This window comes from Artibeus jamaicensis, unplaced genomic scaffold (genome assembly GCF_021234435.1).
Source record: "Artibeus jamaicensis isolate MK-2021 breed Jamaican fruit bat unplaced genomic scaffold, CSHL_Jam_final contig_594, whole genome shotgun sequence".
In the NCBI taxonomy this organism is placed as follows: domain Eukaryota; kingdom Metazoa; phylum Chordata; class Mammalia; order Chiroptera; family Phyllostomidae; genus Artibeus; species Artibeus jamaicensis.
In genome coordinates, this window is record NW_026521898.1 from 1,783,421 (window position 1) to 1,810,030 (window position 26,610).

The 26,610-nt window shown below is 40.5% G+C and overlaps 1 protein-coding gene across 2 annotated transcripts; it reads left to right on the top strand.

The window, feature by feature from the left end:
- Positions 1–570: 570 nt before the first annotated feature.
- On the top strand, positions 571–25,805 carry WRNIP1 (WRN helicase interacting protein 1). 2 transcript variants are annotated; one of them, XM_037145375.2, is made up of 7 exons: positions 573–1,568; positions 3,747–3,938; positions 5,168–5,409; positions 14,310–14,539; positions 18,877–19,032; positions 23,350–23,429; positions 24,017–25,804. In XM_037145375.2, the coding sequence occupies exons 1-7, from the start codon at positions 765–767 to the stop codon at positions 24,290–24,292; spliced, it is 1,980 nt and encodes a 659-aa protein (XP_037001270.2). In that variant the 5' UTR covers positions 573–764; the 3' UTR covers positions 24,293–25,804. The 2 variants fall into 2 exon arrangements, with proteins under 2 accessions (XP_037001275.2, XP_037001270.2); XM_037145380.2 differs by lacking the exon at positions 18,877–19,032 and having other exon boundaries at positions 571–1,568; positions 24,017–25,805.
- Positions 25,806–26,610: the final 805 nt, after the last annotated feature.

Below are 26,610 nucleotides of genomic sequence, written 5' to 3' on the forward strand. Positions count from 1 at the left end.
AGTAGAAGGGGACATGCACCTAGGTATACTCTTTCGGTAAAACTGTCCTTGGCTAAAAGGCCAAAAATCTAGAAGGGCAGCCCAGGGCAACGTGTTCTAATTTGCATTTCTCAGCATTTGCTCAGGTTAACATTTTGCTGACACGTGTATTTTAAATTTTATCCTTTGTTGAAACTCTTTTTCCTACTAGAGCGTTTTAAGAGTCACCTCATTCCCACCCTCTTTCCCTTTAAGGAGGAGGTGTCCACGTTGGGTCTCTTCCGGTCCCTCCACTCTCCACACACCGCCCCTTAGCACAGGAAGGTGGAGAGCAGTTTTCCCAAGAGCAACCTATGGGCGCGTTCAGGGTCACTGTCCATTTGACCCAACCTGGAAGGACTCGTTTGGGCACCAGGTTCGCTACCGTGCTCTGCGCACGCGCAACCCGCCATCCACGACGGCCCCTCTCAAAGGTGGCTCGCGAATCGTCGGACTACACTTCCCGATAGGCTGTGGTATGGGTAAACGCGATGGCCGCGACAAAACGCTGCAGCGAGCCCTTCCCGACTTGCCGCGCGAGACGCCGCGGGAGGCAAGGCCGGCTGAGGGCGGGCTGAAGCGGGAAGTCCCGGACGTGAGGCATGAGCGGCGCCCTCACCCGGTGGGCTCGAGTCCTGCCGCCTCCCGGAACGAGGGGAGCGCGACGCGGGGCCTAGCGGCGTGCATCGGGAGCCCTCGGCGTTTGCTGGGGTGCTGCGACCGCGCCGAAGAGGGCAGCGGCCGCCATGGAGGTGAGCGGGCCGGAAGACGACCCTTTCCTGTCGCAGATGCGCCAAGTGCAGTGCCCCGTGTGCCAGCAGATGATGCCCGCGGCACACATCAATTCACACCTGGACCGCTGTCTGCTGCTTAATCCCGCTGGGCACGCGGAGCCCGCGGCGCGGCCCCACCGCGCGGGAGAGCGGCCCACGGGGCTCTCGCCGCCGAGTACCAAGAGGCGGCGGCTCTCCGAGAGCTCAGCACTGAAGCAGCCTGCCACCCCGACGGCGGCCGAGAGCAGCGACGGGGAGGAAGGCGACGACGGCGGTGAGACCGAGAGCCGAGAGAGCTACGACGCGCCGCCCACGCCCAGTGGCGCCCGCCTAATCCCGGACTTCCCAGTAGCGCGCTCCAGCAGCCCGGGGAGGAAGGGCTCAGGGAAGAGGCCCGCCGCTGCGGCTGCCGCGGCCGCCGGTAGCGTGTCTCCGCGCAGCTGGGAGGAGGTGGAGGCACCGGAGGAAGAAGAAGCGGTGGGCGGTGGTGATGCGGACGCTGATGCCGATGGCGAAGACGACCCAGCTCACTGGGATGCAGACGCCGCTGTTTTTGGGGCCTGCGGCGGAGCCCGCCCGCACTCAAGGGCGCTGGCGGCGGAGGAGATTCGGCAGATGCTGGAAGGCAAGCCGCTGGCCGACAAGATGCGTCCGGACACGCTTCAGGACTACATTGGGCAGAGCAGAGCTGTGGGGCAAGAGACCCTGCTCAGGTCCCTCCTGGAGACGAACGAAATCCCCTCGCTCATCTTTTGGGGGCCGCCCGGCTGCGGCAAGGTGAGTGCCGCCTGGCCAGAAAGGCTCAGAGTGTGGATTTTCACGGGTCGGTGCGTGAATCTAACGGTGAGATAGCTTTGGCATTTGCCGATCTCGAAGAATCCCCCCGTCTCTGGGTATTGAGACCTAAGAGTGCGGGGCTTCAGGTAGCTTCTTAGCCCGGGCAGTGCCTGGTCCCACAGATGGAGTTGTGATGGACGTAATAAAGGCACACCCACTCAGATTCCTAAGACACTTTCCTCTCGTCAAAATGAGAATTTCTGAATTCATAGGTTCATACGAATATGTGGACTCATGATCTGCTTTTCTATTTCAACGCCACATTAGTGATCAAATTGTCAAGAAAATAGCATGCTATAAATTGCAGAGGATCATTTGCAGATATACGGATTCAGTTTTGGGAAAAATTTTAATTTCTGTTGCACTTCCTTCCTCTCCATCTGTTTGTTGATTTGAACAGACTGATTTTTATTTATTGAAACTACATATATTTCACAAGACTAGCATGAACACTCTTTTCTCTCCGCAAGTCGTTATAATCCAGCATTTCCATAACAGTGCTGATAATGCCATGTACATTAGAGAAGAAACATCGATGTACATACAGTATTTTGGTGTCCAGTTTTATATGCCTTGCTTGGAATTACAAGTCCAGAGGAGGGCAGGTAAGATATTGGGCTCTAGAAAGAACACTTGAAAAACAATTGAGTGTTAAGACTGAAAAGAGAGAGTGAGTTGAGATTTTTAAGTATGTTTGGTTTTTTTTTAACGCCATAGGAAGAGGGAGAAGAATGAGCACCAGTGAATGAAAGGCAACATACAGGATCAGAGTGTATAGGGACTCTCAGAGCTTTCATGTTCCAACGCCTTAGCACACAAGGACTTTTTTTACTTTTCTCCAGTTTTTCTTTCCAGCTTCATTTCTCACAACTTAATCACATCTCCCTTTACTCCAGTTCCTGGAATACTTGTTCATTTTGTGCCTTCTTGTTTGCATTCATACTTTACTTTTGGCCAGGTATAAATCGGATCTAACCCAAATAACATTTTACCACATTTAGGAGATTGAGCTGCAGTAGCATTTTTATTAATTGTATGTGAAGTCTATACATAAGATCATGAGAATGGCTGATCAGCTGTTGATGGTCCCATATGACAAGAAAAAAGTCCCCAGGGAAATGAGTAGGGTGAACTCAGAAGATGCTGGATAAGAGATTTTTAGTGGGCTATATTCCTCAGTGTAATGGTTGATGAGTAAGTCACAAGCTTTTACATACTTAGCATGAGAGCCGGTAGGCTGGGATTTGCTGAAGAAGCAGCCACAGTGTCTAATGGTGCTATACAACTTTTAAGTATCCAGTGGCACTCTGCAACTTTTAGAAATTAAAGTGCCACCTTTTCCATTACTCAGGGGCAAATTTGGCTCTCTGGTTACACAGTCTTCCCTTTGGCTTTATTCCTCTGTTTATTACTATATTGCTAACGATAATAATAATGTTAGTAAATAAGAGCATATGCAAATTCGTAGAGCACCATTAAATACTGCGGCACTGAGCAGTATTTTCCTTGGATCACCATTGTTTTCTGGTAAGTACTAACGTGACCAAAGTGCTATTGTTTCACCTCCTTACAAAATAGACATTCATAAGTGGCATGCAGTCATCTTAATTGCTAGGTAATTGCCATTGGTCTCTCAATTCAGAGTCTCACTCTCCTTTTCTAGGCTGCAATGATAAGCTTCTTGTTGTGGAATAATCGAGTCTGTGGTCCTGCACTTCAGTTATACACTCAGCCCTTCAGTAGTAATGCTTTCTTGGCTGGAAGAGATCACAGCTGTCACTGAGGCTCTGCTAAATCAAAACAGCTGTTCTTTTTACTGGGATTCCAAAAATCTTCGAATCTTCCTCACCTTCCCCCCCAAAAGGAATCAAATGGGGTTAGGTACAAAGGAGAAAAATCAGGATTAGCGTAAAGTTTTGTTACTTTCCTGTTTTATTTAAAATTTTTTTAAAAACTTGTAATTGTGTGTTGTGGTATTTCAGATTGTATATATGCTGCTAAGTATTTTTCAGAGGTCAAATTGGTAAATTGTGCTTGCGCTTGATTGTATTTGTACCCATTGGTGCTTTTTTCCCCTCTATGTCTGATCAGCTTTCCAAATTCTGTCATCTTTTCTAGACCACCCTGGCTCACATCATAGCCAACAACAGCAAAAAACACAGCATAAGGTTTGTGACATTGTCTGCAACAAATGCCAAGACAAATGATGTACGAGATGTCATAAAACAAGCTCAAAATGAAAAGAGCTTTTTCAAAAGGAAAACCATACTCTTTATTGATGAGATTCATCGGTTCAATAAATCTCAGCAGGTATATTAACTTCTCTACCTTTTGGTCATTGTGAATGTTAAATAGAATATAAAGTATGTGAAATCACTTTGAAAAGCATTAGGCACTATACAAATTCTAGGGACTATTATTATTAACTCTCTGTCTATAAAGAAGTACAGACCGCCAACCCATCTCTCTGGAGCCTATTTCTCTACTTTTTCTGAGTGTTCTTTATGACAAGAAAATGTTTTCTGGTAAATGAAAGTTGTATATCTTTGAGCTATGCATACCAAAAAAAGTGGCTTTGGATCAAAGTTTGAAATTTTTAATCTAAATATTAGCAGTTATAATGAACAGTTTAACTTAATTTTGAATTTCTTCTGTATAAAGTGTTACTTTTTATTTTCAAGATTAAAAGGTGTTTTCCATGGCTTCAGGTTTTTGTCACAGTGAAAATTATCAAGATGTAATCTTTACTGCTTATTTAAATGGCTTCCTAAAGTAAAAATAGAAGCACTACTTTTTGTAAACAAAGCCACTTTTGTATTCTTCCTAAATATAAACTTTTTACCAGGTATACTTTTTAAAATACACACATTTGTTACAGCTTCTTAGTCAGAGATAGAAATATTTTACAAAACCCTACTAAACTTTTTTTTTGCCTGATTTGTATCTGTGACTAAATAGACCCTCTGAGTTCCGACTGGATATTAGCACTGTAGGTTTTATATTGGAGCATTGACTCATCTTAGCATTTCTTTCCTATAGGCAGCATGTGGTGGTTACATATTTACTGAGATAGATATAGATAAAAATATAAATATATAACTTCTTTTACCAAGTATTTTTAGGAGGAATAACAATATATTGACACATTGGAAGAAGATCTGACCTTGGAAATTTAATTTTTTGTGTTTCCTTAGACTTCTATAAATAAATAGCTGCTATATTTAAACTATGGCAGTTTGGCCTTGGGATAGAGGTTACTTTTCTAAATAAAGAAATTGTTTATGTTGAAACTACAGTACAATTCTACTTTGAGCTGTTAGTCTAACAGCAAGAGACTAGGAAGATGTGCCAGAAGATATGTTTTAAGCTTATTAAAAAACATTAATTGATCATTAGCTGTTGCATCCATATTCAGTAAATATAAAGCTGCTATTCCTGAAGTCAAAGTTAGGAAAAGGAAGGAATGTATAACCAACTTACATAGGATTCTGCATGTTGTTGACTGGAATCAATTTCTTCTCTTTTCTTCCCATGATTAGGACACGTTTCTTCCTCACGTGGAATGTGGGACAATCACTCTCATTGGGGCAACCACGGAAAACCCATCCTTCCAAGTCAATGCTGCTCTTCTGAGCCGCTGTAGGGTTATTGTTCTTGAGAAGCTTCCAGTAGAGGCAATGGTAACTATTTTAATACGAGCAATCAACTCACTGGGCATCCATGTCCTTGATTCCAACCATCCTACTGACTCTTTGAGCCACAGCAGCAACAGCAGCTCTGAGTAAGTTGATTGTATGCAGTATCCTGGGGTCACACACCTCCCAGAGAATCCACTGGCAGGGGTCCAGAAAGGGATATACAGACAGGAAGAAGTAAGTAGAGGGTGGGGATCGTGAAGAAATGTTGATCTAGTATTGAAAACAGAGGAGGGAAGTGTTGAATTATATCAGCAAGTATGTCTTTATTTTAAGATGTTTTGTAGCTTATAATTGCCATATCTAAAATTCATATAATTCTTTTGATATTTATGCTCAGATTTCAGTTTCTTTTCCTACAGTTTGCTCTTCTTTTAAAAAACATTAAGTAAAAGTTAAAGTAAATGGTACCATAAAATCCCTTAAATCATTTTAGGCTGATTTTTTTGCATACTCTGTAAGTCAAACTCAGTTACATGAGGGTAAAGTAATTTTAACTGAAAAAGACACATTAGAAACTGTCCCTTTCCGACTCTAGTTCATTGTTGGTGGGATTGCAGACTGGTACAACCACTGTGGAAAACAGTATGAAATTTTCTAAGAAAACTAAAATTGAATATGCCTTTTGACCCAGCGATGTCACTGCTAGGATATATCCTAAGAACCCTGAAACACCAATCCAAAAGAAGCTGTGCACCCCAATGTTCATAGCAGCACAATTTACAATAGCCAAGAGTTAAAAGCAGCCTAGGTGCCCATCAGTAAATGAATGGATCCAAAAACTATGGTACATTTACACAATGGAATTCTATGCAGCAGAAAGAAAGAAGGAGCTCCTGTCCTTTGCAACAGCATGGATGGAACTGGAAAGCATTATGCTAAGTGAAATTAGCTAGGTGGTGAAAGACAAATATCATATGATCTCACCTTTAACAGGAACCTAAACAACAAAACAAACAAGCAAGCAAAATATAACCAAAGACACTCAAATAGAGAACAGGCTGACAATGACCAGAAGGGAAAGGGGAGGGAATTTTCAGGGGAAAGGAGGAAGGATTTACAGGAACTAGTATAAAGGACACATGGACAAAAACTAAAGGGGGTGGGCTGGGATGGGAGTAAAAGACGGAAAACTGCTTGAACAACAGTTAAATTTAAAAAAGAAAGAAAGAAAGAAACTGTCCCTTTCCTTTAGGTGGTCTATTTCTGTGTCATAAGTGCTATGAGTTCCTTAACTCACAGGGTGTATATCATGGATAATTAATTAGATTATCTGAGTCAGAAGTTTTTATTTATTTATATTAGTTTATATTCTTCAGATGTCATTGATTCATGTGTCAGCTGAAATAATGCAGTGGAACATAATCTGGTGTGATGAGAGAGGCTAATGCCTACCTCTTCCTGCTGTGGACCCCACAGCTGCTGGTGCCTGCTTGCCCTGAGGCAAAATTCTGGAGCCACTCTTCTGTGAGGATTATAGTCTAAGACTTAGGCTCAGGGTTTATATTTCAACAGTCCCTCCCTGTGTGTATGGCCTCTCCCATTTGCTGTTTCTCAGACATAGGAATTAATGCTAAGCTTCAGGAAAGAGCTGAAACATGTCTGAGGACCCCTAGGCAAAACAAAGTCACATCATTTTAGAGTATAGTTGTGAAGGGATAGCCTTCAAAATTGTGGTTAGGAAGATGTATGGAACTTGTTGGTATCAGGTATATTCATATTTAGGAGCCCTTTGTATGCTGGGCTCTTGTTTTTCCCTTTCCCATCACTACCATGACATAACTCAAATGAAATGAGGACAGTAAAACCATGGAGCTCATCTTAAAAGGGATTTCTGCATTTTAATAGGATTCCCATGTCACTTGAATACACACTAAAATTTGAGAGGAGCAAGTGAAAGAATTTTTTCTTATTGCTGAAACTGAAAGCTTGATACAAAAGCGAGCCAGTGATTTGTAATCTGCCAGAATTGCCTTCTAGTCAAAGAAAACCACCTCTACCCAATAGATCATTTACTTTTTCCATTATTACTTACTTATAATTGATCCTAACTATTACTTCTTTTCATTCTCTTGTTTACCTTCTTAAATCTTGTACCTTCCTGAAAAAGCTAGGAGAATAGAAACTTTTCCTGCTTGTTCATATCGTCAGGACCTAGCACAGTGCCTAGTATGTAACATGTTTAGTAAATGGTTTGCAAATGAATAGGTAAATTGTAGCTATCATGAAAGAAATAGTTTTTTTTTGTATAGTGCAGCATAAGGGATAATAACCCCGTTGCCCACGTATCAAGAACCTTTTTTAAAAAATACTGTTTCTAAAGCACACTAACATCAAGCAGAATGAAATTAAAGATTATTAAGTTTAATTGGTCTGCTTGTTAGAAATTCTGACAAGAAGTTGGGAGATGTCATAGGCCATAGAAAGAATTCTTATATTACATAGAAAGAATTTTGGTGATTTCCTGATAGAAGTACCTGGCCATCCAGTTGCCATGTATCATTAATAGTAGATTGTACTGTCTTTCAGTTTCAGGTAAAATTTTACTTTCAAACTTCTACTGACTGGCATTTACTACATATACATTCTTGTGGTCATAATTAGATTGGTTACACTGATTTAGTGCGAAGGAAATCGACCCCAAATAATTACTTTCTCTGGAAAGCTGTGAGTGCGCATTTGTATTAGTATGTTTTGGTGCCTTAGGTAGCAAGTAGAATATTTACAGAGGGAGTCCAGACTGTTTACGGCTGTGTGTGAGAGGAGCTGAGCAGGTACTGAATCTGGAAACTAATCAAGCTGATGCTCACACCACTCTTGATTTTACTTGAAGGATTGTGAATTTTTGGCATTATATACTTTTATACTATAAATTCTCATTAGCATGAGATGAAAGTGTTTGTTTTTTTTTTTTTAATTTCCCTCCTATATTTATCCTGAAGGTCCAGCTTCACAGTATTGTCAGGGACATGGGCCCTTGTCTTTCTGCTCCACATTTTCGGAGGGTGCTTCTACCTCATGCCCCAGGGCAATCACTTAATGGAGATCTAATCATTATATTCGTATTCCAAGCAACAGGAAAGAAGAGCCAAAAAATAGCATATCACCTCTCTCTTGCCCTCCAGCTTTAGTGTAACATCTGCAAAATAGTACTCTATATATACTCAATTGTGTTTTGGTTGTAAAGAGAAAGATGGAGGTCAGCTGGTAATTTATATTGAATTATCTATCCCATGGTTGCTTTGGTTTGTATGAATAATTAACAGTTTTCGTATATTTTGCTCACTAAGCACTTTGGTCATATGTTACCTGTACATTGGGTTAATTTTGGAGGCCAAGAAAAAATCCATGGTTTAGAGTCTGATGAGTTTGTGCTATTGAAAATGAGAAAGTAAACTAGTGTTTAATCACCCTGCAGTACTTGCTGCCTTTTAAGGATTGTAAATTCCAGATCGTTGGATGCATGCTTATTTGAAAACACCCCTAAAGAATCAGTTGTTTGTAAACCAAATAATAGTGGGTAAGCTTGTGGACATGAAGAGAATGAAATGAGAGGCCATAGTTGCCCATTTGCTGTATAACTAGACAGAATGCTGAAAGTTGGTTCAAAGAGTTGAAGTAGCCTCCATCCTGAAGTGAAAGTGTTGTATGGCTTGACTCTGAGACTGGGGCTTTTCTGCGATTACCCTAAGAGGGGAGCCCAGGCAAAGTGGCTCCAAAATGAGATGGCCCCAAACAAGATAGCTGTAAGTTTGTTTCTCAGTTGTTTTTGCTTTCAAAAAAGTTTGAACTATTCTGCCTGCCCTTTAAAAAGAATCTTTTCAAACACTGAATAGAAAGAAAGGTAGTAGAACACCAGCATACAAGGTACTGGTCAGAAGGAGCTGTGGGTTTTAATAATCTTTCTTAAAATGTTTTGATATAAAGAAAAATGTTATATTAACATACATTAATGATGACATAACACGGCCAGCTAGAAACAGATTTCAGGGACCTGGTATTCTCTTCCTGTGGCAGGTGTGACAAATTACCACAAATTATGTGACTTAAAAGAACAGAAATTTACACTCTCAGTAATGGTGTGGCTCACAGTCTGAAATGAAGCTTTTTTGCAGGGTCACACTTCCTCCAAAGACTCAAGGAATGAGTCTTCCCTTTCAGAGTCTGGTGGTTTCTGGCATTCCTTGGCCTGTAGCAGGATTACTCCAATCTCTGCTTACCTCTGTCTTCTCTTACTGTCTTTTATAAAGACATTTGTCATTGGATTTAGGACCTATACCAAATCTGGAATGATCTAATTATGAGATTTTATAGTAGTTAAATTCACAGATTCAAGTATTAGGACTTAGACACATCTTTTAGGGCTACTTATCCCACTGTGCCCTACCAAGTGTATTAGATATAGTGTAATTAGGAAAGATGCATGCCTCCCCAGGGTTAAACAGAAAGGGGCATCATCTGTGAGTTTATATTCTCTTTGGAGCAAGTTTTGTTTTATTTTCACTCTGGTTATCATGGAAGCAGCTGGGCTTAGGGCTTGCCTGAAATTTGTAATTCTTCTAGACAGTATACTACTAACCAGTCCAATGAAAATGATTCTCATTATTCATGGTAAAATTGAGAGCTCCTGATGTCTAGTCACTATTCTAAACCTTTTACATGTCTTATTTAATCCTTTGCAAAATATGTATCATTACCTCCTTTTTATTAGATGAGGAAACTGAGGCACAAAAGGGTTAACTAACATGCCAAGGTCACCCCACTTGAACAAAGACAGAACCAGCTTTTGAATTCATCGTGTTTCTAACTACCAAGCTACCTTAGTTGTTAGAAGGGGTCTAGGTATGATTATTATTATCAAATTAAATTAACTACTGGTAAGTATTACTATTCCCACCTTTTCCTGTGTTCCTTTTTAATATTAAAAAATTAATAATTTTTAAGTATCAGGGGCACAAGATTCCCAGCTGTAATTTAGCAGTAGTACCTATTAACCAGATCTGCTCTGTTAAAATTATCAGGGGTACATTTTGACAATACATGTGCTCAGGGCCTATCCCTAGAGATTTCAGCATCAGTAAATCTCTAGTAAAATACACACGAGCTGTACTTTTGGGAAGTGCTCTGTAATCTGATGCACACTCTTGGTTGAGAACTCTTGCATACCAGTTGTTACCCTAACCGTGGAGTATTTATTTTCGTAAGTGAAAGAGATGCACAGAGTATTGTTTTGTAATTTAGGGAGAGTTTAACTGAGCCATGTGTATTCCTTTGTTCTGCCATGAAATAACAGGTATGCTTTCGGTACCTCACTCCTTCAACTTAAATACTCAACCATCTCAATAGAATTGTCCAAGTCCCAATGTCATTCACCAGAAAAACAATGGGCAGAAAGATTCACACCCTTGGAAGAAAAAAAGGAAAGGAAGGAGCTGTCTTTACAGCATGTATCCCATATTCTGCTAAGCCCAAAGCATTTCACTTCTGTTGGAGAAACTAGGCTCTGTTTTATCTCTAGGTCTTATTAACTAGGAATCTAGTCTTTTCCAAAGCATTTATTTTAACCACTTTTTTCCTCTTATTATGGAATAATTGAGGGTTTTGTGTTGAGAGTTTTTTTTTAAACCACGTTACAACAATATAATTTACAATCTCATTTCTTTCCATATGGGATGCTATGAAATTTCAGGACTTGATCCCCAAAGTAAATCGTGCCTCATTTAATTCTATGCTAATTTTGGAAAGTTACTTGTAAATGGCTTATACTTTCTATATACTATATACTTTCTATATTTTATAAGTTTATACTTTATTTAAAAATCCATGTTAAATTCTCTGGACTGGGAGTACTCTTTTAAGATACTTTGTAGTTACTTATAGTTTCAGTAGTTACTGTTTGCTGGTGAGTTTTGCAAATATAAATACAGATATCCCTTATTTCATTATTCTTGGCCTGAGTACTCTCATCTGGTCCCTCTCCTAAGATCTCAAGGTATTTTCACACATTTTATTGCTCCTCAGAAGCTAGGTAGAGTAAACTAGGGTTCAGGAAATATGGAATGGTAGGTAGGACCTTTAGAATATCCTATACAGTGTTCTTAATAGCAAGTTTCCACTTGGGGATTTATTTGTGTGACCATTGTGAGTTCCATCAGTAGTCACTTTTTATGACTTGAGTAGAATTTCTGGAAAATTCATTTGTGTTTAAAAATGTTCATTTTGGACAGGGGAGAAAATTTGGAGTATGGATTATATTGAAAGGGAGGAGGAATATAGCAGCAGGAGCCTTAAGTAAAAGCACTTACCTCTAGTTTTATTGCAGCAGCACTCCCATTCTTTGTGACTTCAACCCTGATTCAAAAGAAGAACAATAGAACGACTTGCACTTTGGTTAAGAGTTTAAAAATTGAAAAATTCTACTTTCCAATCACATGAAATAAATGCCCATTTAAAAAGGTTTATTTACAATGTGCTGTTTATAAATCTGTGAAACAGTCTGCAAGTTATCTTCTCTCATAATTAAAAGGGCCTACTCACTGGCTTTATATGGGACTTGTGAAACAAGACAGTATAATAAGCACTAAAGTATTAAAACCCATATGTTTTTCTTTGCCCCAAAAGTACTGTACTTGTGTCTTTATATACGAAGGACAAAGTCATAGAAAAGGAATGTATACCAAAATACTAAGGTTAAGGTGATACAGCAGTAAGTGACTTTTACTACTTTGTCTCTATTTTAAAATTTTAATATAAGGTACATTTTATAAAGAAGTAATATTTAGAGTTCTGAGTATATTTTTCAGAAACTTCACTGTTAAGGATGCAAACTACACATAGTATAATCCCAATTTTGTTTTAAATTAGATGAATTAGATGTAAGGTTTACGGTTGGAGTGGTGGATTGATCATGAAGGAACTTCAACAGAGGCCATAGTAGCTGTGGTTATTTCTAGGTAGAGAAGATAATGGATTTTGGTGGTGTGGGCTTATACTTTCTATATATTGTAATTTGAAAGGAAATAAGTGTTTCACTATGAAATTGTGGGAAAATCGAAGTTAGTCCATTCATATTGTGCAGATATTGAACACCTATTCTGTAACAGGCACTGGGGATACAAAGAAAGAATAAAACGTAATTTCTATCCTTGAGCCCTCAACATTTATGGGAAATGGAGAGATGACAGATGTGATCCACAAATGGCTTGGCTCATGGTGATGGCTCAATTGGTTAGGATTGGTTAAGGCTCCCACTTTACTTCTTTTTCTTCCTGCAAGTGATCCTGCAGGCTTTTTGTTGCTAGAAAGCTTGCCAAGGAGATGGAAGGTGTTGCTTTTATTAGGTCTGAGGCTGAAATGAGATATTCAGGCAATTTTGATTTTATCTGCTCCCCCCAATACCCGACACATATTATGCAGTAACCAAGCCAGGTGTGCACCCTTCCCTCTTGGGTGCATTGGGGACTGCCATACATCTTCGGTTCTTCCTGACACATTTTCTTTTGGTTTATATTGTCTGTCATTTTCTTTCAAATCCTCTAAAATCTTCTAAGTAATTTCTGCTTAAGAAATGGTTTGTCAGCTTTACAAAACATGGGTGCTGTGGCCTTGGTGTGTATTTTGAGTATTTGGCCTGGAAGGAAGAAGTATGGGACTCCAGATTGCAACCATGGCTCGAGGCCAGGGAAGCTGTCAGGAGTCTGATGAGAGAGTTGGTCATTATCAAGCTATAAGGCAGAACAAGAGCTTCATGATCACAGTTAACAGGATCACAGTTCACTAGAAGTCTTAGCTTAGGTAAATTAGGAAATGAGACCTTTAAAGTGTTAGAAACAAATCTTTTGGTTAATAAAATGCACATTGGTGTTACTTAAGCCATTCAACCAAGTAGTAGGGTGAGTGTACAGTAAGGAATTTTACATTGACCTTCAAAGACAAGCTGGGCCCCCTTTCCTAGCAACCCCCCACCCACCCAGTCCAATTCCCATGTGTTGGCCCAGCCCAGTTGGTACCTGTGCATTGTTTTCCAAGTAGCTGGTTTGGACAGTCCTAATTGACTTAAATGTTTTGACAGTAGGCATTTCTAGCTCAAGTTTAGCGATGACATGGGTGAGCTATAACTGAAAAATTGTGCTGCTAACAGTTAGCCAATACTTAATAAGATCCCTCTAAGTAACTAAATGTGATAGATATCTAAATAGACTAGGGATAGAACATTTTGCTCAATAAAATTTGAAATCAATCATTGTCAGACTTTCTTTACAGAGGTCCACATTTAGAAATGTGATGATAACTTTTAGTCCTGATGTTCAGGGGCTAGATCACTTAACCCAAGGTCTCATGGCTGAGGTATGCCAGAATCTTCTAATAGATGTCCAGGCTTGTGACCTCTGCTACTTTATGCAGACTTCAAGTGATTAATACCTACCTGGAAGTGCACCCCAAAATTCCAGAGACCTGCTTCTAGGTCCTACTATGCCCCAAATAATTGGATACCTGGTTTGTTTGTAAAACAAGGGAATTGAGCTGTGTGATCTGGAGCTTTTCAGAGCTAGCTTTCTGATGTGATGCTGTCTCCTGTATGTGGGAAGTAGTCTAGGTGTTGTCAGGCTATGGACTGCACTTGAGGCATGTTTTCTGTACATTATAATGAGGTACTGATGTTTCTATAGTTTTCACTATTTCTGTAGGATAAAACCAGAGAGACTACATGTCCACAGTGACTTTATAAAGCTTTCCATGTCTCTTTCCTACATGCTTATGTGTGTGCTTATACAGTGAAATACCCTCATGGCTCAGAGTCAGGTCTGTTTATAATCTCAGTAGTGCTTAACCAAGTTAACAATGTAAGTTAAGGATAAAGAGCAGGAATCTTGAACCTACGGTAGTTTTTAGTGACCTTGCTAAGACATGAGATCGCTGAGAAGTGCTATAGAATGAAAATTATGTAGTATGAGTGTGACAATAACTAAAACTTGTTGTATTGCAGGCCCTTCGTATTCATAGAGGATAAAGCAGTAGACACTCTGGCTTATCTCAGTGATGGAGATGCCCGAGCTGGATTGAATGGACTGCAGCTGGCAGTACTGGCCCGGTTAAGCTCTAGAAAGATGTTTTGTAAGAAGAGTGGGCAAACCTATTCTCCCAGTAGAGTTCTGATCACTGAAAATGATGTGAAGGAAGGCCTCCAGAAATCTCACATTTTGTATGATCGAGCAGGTAAATAACTCTGAAATGTGAAAAGAGGGAACCTTTAATGAAATAAGTTGGTTATATACACACTCTCACTTCCAGGCCTCTGACCTTCATCTGGGTCCAGAGCATGGACATGTTTCTCAGTTGAATCTCTATACTGGTAATAGAATTAAATCTTACACTCAGTGATTTCAAAGATCTAGCTTCTGGACCTTTCTTAACAGATGCACAGAACAGAAGCTGTCCTGATAAGAACTGAGAGGACTTTGCGGGTTTGAAATTGCAGGCTTCAACTTATAAGGTGGTTATTTTTCTATTACTCGCTGATGGTGCATTTTAGAACACCAGCATTTTTAAAACCTGTACAGTCAGTTGACAGCAATTCTTATGATAATTTGTAATGGCAGTAAATAACAATGGGACTCTGGAAACAAGTGACTGTTAGTTTAATGAGGATTAAAATTATTGATTTCTAGAGTCTGAACTAAAATGTTAAATTTATTTGGATCTTGATGCTCTTATTTTGTCATAGCTTTTTAAAAAAAACTGATTTTGCTTTATGCAGTTATCTGTTTTCATAGAATTTACAGATATCAATTTTGATACCAGCTCTTATGATATCCATGACCTGGCAATATTAAATGTCACGAGTGCAGCACAGTTGTGTGTTTGTAAAAGATCTGGGTGAAGAAGATAGTGCACTGTAGATTAACCTGAACTTTCATAGATTAACCTGAACTCCTATCTAGAACCACACAAATACTATTGCAATAACAAGAATATTCCTGTTATTGGAATATTACAATAAGAATATTGCAATATTCCTATTGCAAAAACAGGAATAGAATTTCCACACCTTTAAAAGTTATGCCAGAAATAGAAGCTGATACTTGAACATTCTAGATATCACATAAGTTGTACCATGTCTTTAACAGTATTTCCAAATGCATTTTAATGTTGGAGAATACTTCTTACTGGTTAGAGGTGGGGGAAGGAGTTTAAGAATGACCATGGTTCCAGGCACTGACCACTTCCTTATCAGTGAACAGAATATGTGTGACCTTGAGGAAGAGACTGAAGCTCCTCAGCCTTCGTGCACCACAGTTGATGGAGATGGGGTGGTCAATAAGCACTAAGGACACATTGGAGGCATTTAACAAAGGCAAACAGGTCTGTTTGCTTTCTGATGTGAATGTGCCGCTCACCAGGGACCTCTCTTCTCATGACCCAGGGATCTCACATGGTCAGTTCTCTGTGCTCTTGAATGTCATATGAATACTTGGAAAATCGGAAAAGTAAAACATTCTAGTGTAGAGTTTTGCTTTATTTTCGGCCAAATACAAAAATTGGAGATAAGAACAAAATTAAAAATTTTAGGAGGTAAAAAACAGTCCCACATGCTGTACTCTCCTTTGTTTCTGGGGGTTCCAGCCACAGTGGGCTTTTTCTCTACTTTAGGTGTCCTAAAAGAGACTCGTCATTTTGATTGAACCAACTAAAAATGTTCTTTCATAATCTTATCAGACTGTCAGTTAAGAAAAAGAAAGCTACCATATAACAAAACATTACCTAACATTGCATCTCAGTATTTTATATACATTGTCTTTTTTCTTTTAATTCTCAAAATAACCTTAGGAGTTAACTATTGATACTATCTTCATTTTATAGAGGATAAAACTTGCCTAAACTCACAAAGCAAGTGGTTAAATTCATCCTTAACTCCAGGTCTGATTGGTTCCCCAGAACTACGTCTTTCCCCACTGTTGGTGCTGCCTCCATACCAGCACTTCCCCGCGGTCACCAGTCTCACTGCTGGAGTATGTCACTCACCTCACACCCACTCACACATGCACTCACACACTCATCTACTCTCTCACACCCATTTGAACACTTAAGCCTGTAAACACTCGTACATATTGGCATATACCTACTCATAGACAACACACCCACACAAGTGGATGTCAGATATGTCCAATCTTAAAGTTCCTACTTCTTGGAACTCATATTTCATCATGTGGAGCTATGCACAATAGGGATCATCTTCTTTGCTGCCCCGGGAAGAGCTGGGGGTAGTGGAAGCTACCTGGCATCAGGTCTTGAGAACCCACACAATCCACAGGTCTTACACCCCACTCTGTCCCATCCTGTGTATAATATACCTGCTCCACAGTTGAGCTGGAGACACTCAAACAATTCATATCCTAGAGAATCAGGCTGTGTTCCATCAGTAGGGATGATAGAAGCATTCTGGAAACCTACTAGCTTATACTTTCAAGCCTGTTTATAACCCTGGTAAGACAAAGACCCTCATGCCCAGGATTTTAATTATTTCTTTTGTCATCTAATATATAGTTACTTGTAGGACCCAGTAACTAGCTCAGATAATTCTGCATCAGAAGGAAGAAGTTTCCAAGTAAGAACACATACTGTGCCATGCATTGAGGTCAGGGTTCTACATATATAACATGAAATTGTAAGTTATAAAGTGGTACATAATAAAAGCAAAATTAGAAGCTAGTATAGAGTACTATCTAACACATGTTTTTATAGTGTTTACTCTATACCAGACATACAATATTTAATACTCATGGCTATGCATTAGGCTAGTCTTACAATGTCCATTTTATGGATGAGAAACCCCAGGAAACATAGAGGGTCAGTAACTTGCCCATAATTACATGGCTGATACATTTGGCATTCAAACCCAAGGCTACTTGGCTCCAGAGCCTGTGTTGCCTTTTATTGTTGACCCTTGGTAAAGATAGAAGAAAATGAGTAACTTGTATGGCAGGGGAGATTCACTGCTATCTCCTGTTTACATTTGACAGAAAGTGAAGTGGAGGTGGCCTCACCCATCTTTTCCATGTCCATGAGTTGGCCAGGCTTGCACTACCTGGCTGCCTCCCCACGTCCAGCTCAGCACTGGAAGGCCGCAGAGCACAGGGTCCATGTCCAGGCCTGTGCAGGTGGTGGGCCAGAACCATGTGGATTTCATGCAGGACACTTTTCCACCCAGTCTCCATGCCATTGTGACTTATCTGAGAAAGCCCTGGGACAGGTGACAAATCAGTTTATTCTCAGAAATCTGGCAGCCCTACTGAAACTATTGGTCTGCCTTGGTGCTTCTCTGAAAAATGGAAGGTCTTCAGGCCCCCACAGGCAGCCTCTCAAGGGTTCTTGACCTCTTGCAGACTGGCATTTTATCTCATGCTCTCTTCATCTGAAGGTCGTGCTGTTTTACCAGCATAGTCTGTTGCCAAGACTTGTTCCTGGGGCCCAAATGCTGTGTAGAGTAGATTGTGGTCTTGCTGGCCGCAGCTTGAAGAAGAGAGCACAGGCCAGGTGCTTCTTTGGAAGGACTAATACTAATAAGAATAATTCCTCTGCATTCTCATGAGGAGGGTACCCTCTCCTCAAATTTAAGGAAGCAATGATGGTCAGAACCTAGTGAAATGTGTACAAATGCAAATGTTTGTAATTTTTTAAATATTTTCCTAAATATTTAGGTATTTTTTAATTAAAATAAATTATTTAAAAATAAATTTATTAAAATTTATTTTAGAATAGATTAAAATATTTAAAAATAATTTTTAATATTTTAAAATATTTTAAATGTTTGTAATTTTATTAAATATTTTCTAAAGCACATTTCACTGATTTGTATATAAGTAAGACCAAGTGGTGAGAAAGAAGGGCTACAGTGGTTTCAGGGTATGGGTAAGAGCTTTTAGTCCATGTGTCAGTCCTTCTTGGATCCTGCCACACATGTGTGTCCCCACACTGGATTTAAATGACCACAGGCTTCAGATACCAGAAAGACAACTGGAAATGACACTGAGGAACAAATGGGCTATAACAGCTGCTCTTGCCATTTGACTCGATTTTAATGGCTATATCCAGGCCCAGGGTCAATTTTCCTCAGATTGACAGTTGAGTCAAATGGTAGAACTAGAACATCAGAGTCACTCTCCACTCTTCAGTGGCACATCCACTGAGGTCTATAAAGACCAAGTGAATGCCCCTTCCCTTTGCCTGGTCTTTGCTCACATTCAATGTGAACCCCACAAATTTCCCAGCAGGTTCCTACTCTGAGTTGGACTGGGTGATCACACAAGTCCACAGGCCCTGTAGGGAACTGTGGGCCTTCCCCAGCAACCATAACAGGGCACTGTCCCTTCACTGCACAGCCTGAAGATAAGTACAAAACCTCATTCTCCTAGGCTCTCCTAGGTACTACACTAATTTAGCCTTCCTTAATGTAAGCCAAGTGAGGGCAACATACAGCTTGGATGGCTTCTGCTAGGAGACTATGGGTTCTCTCTTCCTGCCAGTAATTGAGCAGGTGCTTTTTTGGTGTCCAGGAGAAGAACATTACAACTGCATCTCTGCACTTCATAAGTCGATGCGGGGCTCAGACCAGAGTGCCTCCCTCTACTGGCTGGCACGCATGCTTGAAGGAGGAGAGGACCCACTGTATGTGGCAAGGAGGCTTGTGAGGTTTGCCAGTGAGGACATAGGTGAGTGTGATGGGAAGGTCCCAGAATCTGGTGTCCATGTAGAGTAGGGTGGGGTGATGTGGAGGGATGAAATACTGCTTTTTGACTTAAGAGTTTCTTTGAGCCATGTGGGACAGGTGAGAAGAGTTAAGTAGGAATTAACTTTATTTTTTAATATATTTTATTGATTATTGCCATTACAGTTGTCGCATTCCCCCCTTCATTCTCCTCTACCCTGTACACCCCCTCCCCACACACTCCCCACCTTTAGTTCCTGTCCATGTGTCATACTTTTAAGTTCTTTAGCTTCTGTCCCATACTGTTGTTACCCTCCCCCTGTCTATTTTCTCCCCACCGTCTATGCTACTTATTATCTGTACCTTCTCCCCCTTCTCCTCCTCCTCCTCCCCTGTTGCTAACCCTCCATGTGATCTCCGTTTCTGTCTTCCACTCCTGATCTAGCTGTCCACTTAGTTTGCTTTTGTTTTAGGTGTGATTGTCAATAACTGTGTTTGCTGTCCTTTCACTGTTCATATTTGTTATCTTTTCTTAGATAAATTCCTTTAACATTCCATATAATAAGGGCTTGGTGATGATGAATTCCTTGAACTTGACTTTATCTGAGAAGCATTTTATCTGCCCTTCCATTCTAAAGGAAAGCTTTGCTGGATAGAGTAATCTTGGATGTAGGTCCTTGCATTTCATGACTTGGAATACTTCTTTCCAGCCCCTTCTTGCCTATAAGGTCTCTTTTGAGAAATCAAGCTGACAGTCTGATGGGAACTCCTTTGTAGGTGACTATCCCCTTATCTCTATCTGCTTCTAGAATGCTTTCCTTCATTTTAATCTTGGCTAATGTAATTATGGTGTGCCTTGGTGTGTTCCTCCTTGGGTCCAACTTCTTTGGGACTCTCTGAGATTCCTGGACTTCTTGGAAGGCTATTTTCTTTGCCAGATTGGGGGAGTTCTCCTTTATTATTTGTTCAAATAAGTTTTCCACTTGTGCTTCCTTCTGGTACCCTTATAATTTGGATGTTGGAACACTTAAAGATAAAAATGCCTCTCCTCATTTTTTCGAATTCTTGTTTCTTTATCCTGTTCTGTTTGATTGTTTCTTCCTTCTGGTTCACTCCATTGATTTGAGAGCCAGTTTTCTTTCCATCACTATTGGTTCCCTGTGTACTTTCCTTCATTTCACTTAGTGTAGCCTTTTTTTTTTTTTCCATTTAATTCGTGACCAAAATCAACCAGTTTTGTGAGCATACTGATCATCAGTGTTTTGAACTGTGCATCTGGTAGGTTGGCTGTCTCTTGGTCTCTTAGAAATATTGGTTCTGGGGCTTTGATCTGTTCTGTTTGAGTCATAATGTTTTGGTCTGTTTGTACATGTTATGTATGAGGGGCAGAGCCCTAGGTGTTCACCAGGGCAGGTCAACCCATGTCCTTGGGTTGTGATACTGTATGTAGGGGCAAGGTCAGAGAGGGAGCAGTGGTGCTTGTTCTGCTCTGTCACATTTTTGTCCCCTCTGCCGCTTCCCACAAGCAAATTGGGCCCTTCTGATGCTGGTTCCTGGGTGGGTGGGCTTGTGTGTATTCTAGGACTCTGTGGATCTCTCCCATGAACTCTCCAGTGAGGCTGGGAGCCTCTCCCAGCACCTCAATCCCTGAAAGTTTTTCCAGTTGGTGCTTTTAGGCTTTATTTCCTGTTGCTGGGGCCCTAGGTTGTGTGGTCTGTCTCACTGCCCTTTTTTTTTTTTTTTGGCCTGGCTTATCTGCACATGATTGTGTGTCCTTGGTCAGCCAACCACCTTGTGGGCCTCGTTTCCTCCCCATACGGGTTTTGCTAACCACTGCCTTTTCCTGCTGGGACCCCTCACCACTCACCTCGACTCTGCCCCTCTTACCGGTCTTGATGAGTGGTTCGTTGTTGTCGGACTTCGGTACAGTTCAATTTTCTGTCTGTTCTGGTGGTTTTTGTTTCTAACTCTTGTCCTTAAATTTGGTTGTGCAAGGAGGTGCAGCCTCCATCTTTGCCAGAAGTCCTCTAACTTTATTTTTTGATAGTGTGTATGAGCTTTTGAGTCTTTACGTTCCTAAACACTTTGTCATCTTTTGTTTCCTCTTCAGTGGTGATTTTCCTAACATGACTTGAAATAGAGGAAATATTTTAAATTTGCTTTCCCGTCAGGTATCGGGGTATTTATTGGATCACTACTGAGATAGAGGTGGAAGATTCTGGACACTATTTTTCTTTTAAGTGTATTTTGATATTGGTATTTAAGTGATTATGATATTTTGCTTGTCCCAAATTTTTTCTACCCTTTATTCCTCCTCCACCGTGCAGCATCCCTCCCCCAATTCATGTCCATGGGTTGTACATATAAGTTCTCTGTCTTCTCTGTTTCCTATATTGTTCTTAAACTCCTCCTGTCTATTTTAAGCCTACCAATTATGCTTCTTATTCCCTGTACCTTTTCCCCCATTTTCCTTCTCACCCTCCCCACTGATAACCATCCATGTGATCTCCATTTCTGTGAATCTTCCTGGTCTAGTTGTCTGCTTTGTTTTTGTTTTTGTTTTAGGTTCAGTTGTTGATAGTTGTGAGTTTGTCATGATTTTACTGTTCATAGTTTTGATCTTCTTTTTCTTAGATCTAAGTCCCTTTAACATTTCATATAATAAGGGCTTGTAATAGTGGACTCCTTTAGATTTTTCCTGTCTGGGAAGCTCTTTATCTGCCCTTTCATTCTAAATGATAACTTTGCTGGATAGAGTAATCTTGGATGTAGGTTGTTGTCTTTCATGACTTGGAATACTTCTTCCAGCCCCATCCTCCCTGTAAGAAAAATCAGCTGATAGTCTTATGGGCACTCCTTTGTAGGTAACTGTCTCCTTTTTCTCTTGCTGCTTTAAAAATTCTTTTTATCTTCAATCTTGGGTAATGTAATTATGATGTGCCTTGGTATGTTCTTCCTCAGGTCCTACTTCTTTAGGACTGTCTGGGCATCCTGGACTTTCTGGAAACCTATTTCCTTTGTCAGATTGGGGACATTCTCAGTTATTTGCTCAAATAATTTTTCAATTTCTTGCTCTTCCTCTTTTTCTGACACCCCTATGATTCGGATGTTGGAGTGCTTAAAGTTGTGCCAGAGGTTCCTAAGCCTTTCCTCATTTTTTCGAATTCTTGTTTCTTCATTCTCTTCCAGTTGGATGTTTATTTCTTCCTTTTGTTCCGGATCATTGATTTGAGTCGCAGTTTCCTTCCCTTCACTGTTGGTTCTCTGTATATTTTGCTTTATTTCACTTTGTGTAGCGTTCATTTCTTCCTTCATTTTATGACCAAGCTCAGTCAATTCTGTGAGCATCCTGATTACCAGTGTTTTGAACCCTGCATCAGATAGGTTGTCTATGCCCTCGTTGTTTAGCTCTTATTCTAGAGTTTTGATTTGTTCTTTCATCTGGTCCATATTTCTTTGTCTCAGCATACCTGTTATGTTGTCAAAGAGTGGAGCCTTAGGCATTTGCCATGGTGGGACAACTCTCATTGCTACTTTGTGACGTTGTCTGTGGGGGAGAGATTAAAGAGGGAACAGTGCTGCTAAGTTCTAGCCCCACTTTCCAATGAACTCTCCTGTGAGACTGGGAGTTTCTCCTGCCTTCACCAACCCCTGCAGTATTTTGCAGCTAGAGGTTTGAGTCTTCAGTTTCCAGGTCAACCAGCCCCATCTCACCCATGCAGTCCGCCTCCTTGCCACAGGTCCTCCACCCTCTGGGTTGCCTGTCTTCACCCCTCCTACCATTCTGAATGAATGTTTTTTTAACTTCTTGGTTGTCGGCGTTCCATGTAGTTTGATGTTCTGGCAGATCTGGTTGTTTATTTTTAAATTGGTTATCCTCCTTTTTGTTGTGCAAGGAAGTGAAGCATATCTGTCTATGCCTGCATCTTGGCTAGAACTCTCTGGACACTATTTAAAGAAAAAGATCAGAAAAATTTTTCTTTGGTGTTAGTAAGTATTTTATTTTTAATGTATCCATCCTTGTGACAGGCATCATGGTCTTCACTCCTTATGTTTAAAGTCCCTTATTTGTTTTTACTTAACATAATAGAGTTTTTATTCCTGAGGAAACAGTTTTTGACATTGCACAGTAACCATTCAGTAAATATTTCTTGAATAAGCTAATAAGATCAAAGAAAAGTCAGATAATTTTGCTAAGTGGGATTGTTTTGGTCAACAGAGTCTACAGCAATGATGGTCTTTGGTCACAGCAGCACATAGGTCAAGATGGGAGTGTGACTTGTCACTTAAACATTCCTTTCTCTCTTTTTGTGTGTAACAGGTCTGGCTGACCCATCTGCACTAACACAAGCAGTTGCTGCCTACCAAGGCTGTCATTTTATAGGCATGCCTGAATGTGAGGTAAAGTAATCCGCTCAGTTCTCTGCAAATCAGTGCCTTTTGCTTGTGTTCTGTCCCTTTGTGGATTTGAATATATGTTCTGCCCTCACTGTTGATGTATGGGCCCACTGAAAAAGATGCTTGGCTTTTTAACTTACATTTTATAACCCTCCCTCTATAGAGAGAGGGGACCTTAGGTATCAACAAGATCATATTTTCAAACTACTTCCAGGAGTCTGAAGTTCAGAGGAAGTGCTCAGGATTTCTTAGGGACAGAATTGTTGAAAGAGCTGAACAGGAAGTCTGTGCAAGTTCACTCACAAACGGAGCAGGCTCATGGTTATGTTTTATATATTGGGGTTTTAAGAAAAACTTCATTTAATAACAAGTTCTTCAGTTTTTGAAAAATAAAACCACTGGTCTGGTTCAACCTCCCTTCTCATGTAGGAATTTCTTCTATCATAGGTGGTTATCCAGACTATAGGCAATAAGGGGAATAATAAAAGCACTGTGGGAACCTTTTCAGAATTGACTAGAGATGTCATAAGATATTTGCAAAACAGAAACTTTCCGGCACCCTCATAATAAAATGTTTACTTTTCACCTAGGTGCTTCTGGCCCAGTGCGTAGTCTATTTTGCCAGAGCTCCAAAGTCTATTGAGGTGTATAGCGCCTACAACAATGTCAAAGCCTGCCTGCGAAACCACCAGGGGCCTCTGCCCCCAGTCCCACTGCATTTGAGGAATGCGCCAACCAGGCTGATGAAGGATTTGGGCTACGGCAAGGGCTACAAGTACAACCCCATGTATAGTGAACCCGTGGACCAGGAATACCTACCGGAGGAATTGAGAGGAGTGGATTTCTTTAAACAAAGGCGATGCTGACTCTTATGCTATGACAGTGGAAGAATGTTACTTTTCTTTCCCCCTCCCCTTTCTTAATAGGAATGGCCAGAAAGAGAGTAAATGGACTGTGACGTTGGTTATCTGGTGGGAGTTAAAACAAACCAACTTTTTGTACCAGAAACTTGAGAGTTCCTTAGGTGAAGGCACAGTTACTTCAAAATGTGGAATGTTGAAATTGTGTTCATTTGCACTCTGCAGTGGTTATGCTTATGAAAGTATCTGGCAGCTTTGTGCAATGAATTAATGTTATAAGGAATTATCTATTTTGTCAAAGTATTTAAGTCATAATGTCACTTCAGAATTCAGTTCTGTAGGATTTTTTTTCTTTAAAAATGTATATTCTGGGTAGTTTTAATTGGTAAAAAAATTAATTGTGATTTAATACTGCATAGTGTTTGGGGTATTTTTTTTATATGCAGAGGTCTTACAAGCCAATAAAACTATTTCACAGTACTCTTAAATTTTCTCATGTTTTTCCCACCTTGGTTTTCTAGGTTCCCATGTCTCACTCTCACACTGTAGTCGGTAAATACTGTGAAAGGAAAATTATGATAGGTGAAATTGCAAAGCTTATTTTTTTGAAAATCAATTTTAATTTATTTAAGGAATATATATAATTTTAAATGGCTTATTTAAAAATCCAGTGGTCTGTCCCATTTTTTCTTACTTCCTCCAGTTTCTTCTCACAGCTCAGTGTTTCAAAGTGATACATACAGTCCTGTTTCACTTTTATGTTTCTTAAAGTAAAATATCATACACACAGAACTTAGTTTTCTTTGTATCTACTGCCAATTCTTTTCATACTCCTTAATAGGCATTTTGCACACATTTCCACAAGGATGGCCCTCTCAGTGATCTTACTGGTTCTGTTTCCTGCCCTGGGTATGATCCCTTCTGGGTCCTGCCACTTCTGTCTGGAATGCTGCACAGCCACCATCCTGGTACAACTCCGCCTTTCTCCCAAATGAAAGGTTTTAGCAGCATGGAGGACGGTGTGATTAAATTCACCAGGCCTGGTGTGTGACCCGCCCCTCTTCTGTCTGAACTGGTTGTGCTGCAGTGCACAGTTGTCATCCCTTTGTTATCCTGGAGATTGCCTTTGACTTGTGCCCCCATCACATCTGATTGCAGGATCCTGTGCTTCCTTCTTTCTCCGTAGGTGATGCACATCCTAGCTTTAAGGGATGGGAGGCAAAGTGCTTTTAGACCTTGGGTGTCAGAATACTTTTATTTTACCTTCAGACTTAACCTGGGAATAAATTCTAGGTCGGGAATTGTCAGTTGTCTCTTTCCCAAGTTGCTGTCAAGAAGTTGGATGACATTCTGATTGTGACCTCTGTAAGCTTTACAGGATCTCTCTGTTCCTGATGTTTGGAAAGTTTGTAATAATTTTACTGGTCATTCGGTGGACCTTTTAGTCTGGAAACTTGTCTTTCAGTTCTGGGCTAGTTTCTTGTTCATTCAATAAACATTAAGTTCCTGCCTCATGCTGATCATTCTTGCTGGGAATGCATCAATGAATGAGACAAAATCCTGTGCTCATAAAAGAAAAAGTAGCATTTTAATATGTCAGTTAATGATAAGTGCTGCCCTGGCTGGTGTGACTCAGTTGGAATGTTGTCTCATAACATAAAGGCTGCGGGGGATCAAACCCAGTCCAGGTGCTCAGGAACCCTGGTCCAAGCATGTATGAGAGGCAATCAATAATGCTTCTCTCTTGGATTGATGCTTCCTTTCCTCTCTAAAAAACAATGAAAAAATGTCCTTGGATGAGGATGAAAAAAAAATTTTTTAATAGTGTTGAGAAAATAATTGGGAGATAGAAAGGACAGGGAGGTGTGGTTGGAATTTTAGTTAAAAGTAACCTAAATTTTAGTTATATGGACCTCATCAGGAAAATATTTGAGGCAAGGATTAGAGGACATGAGTATGCCATTCAGACATCTAGAAGATCATTCCATGCAGACGGAACAGCATTCCAGGCAGAGGAAACAGAGGGGTGAAGGCCCTAGAGAGGAAGGTGCCTAGCACACTCAGCATCCAGTATGAAGGCCAGTAGAGGAAGGGAAGTAGTGGAAGTTGAAGTCAAGAGATAATGGGGGTTCAGATTATGAGGAGAGGAATCACTTTGTTCATGGTAAAATCTTTGGCATTTACTCATGGTTTCCGGCAAAACGGTGTCACAATGGAACTTAAATTGCATAAGGATAACCTCCGCTGCCATGTTGAGACAAGACAATAGGGATGGCAGAGGTGGGAGCTGGGAAATCAGAATTTGAAGTATTCTGGGGCAGGTG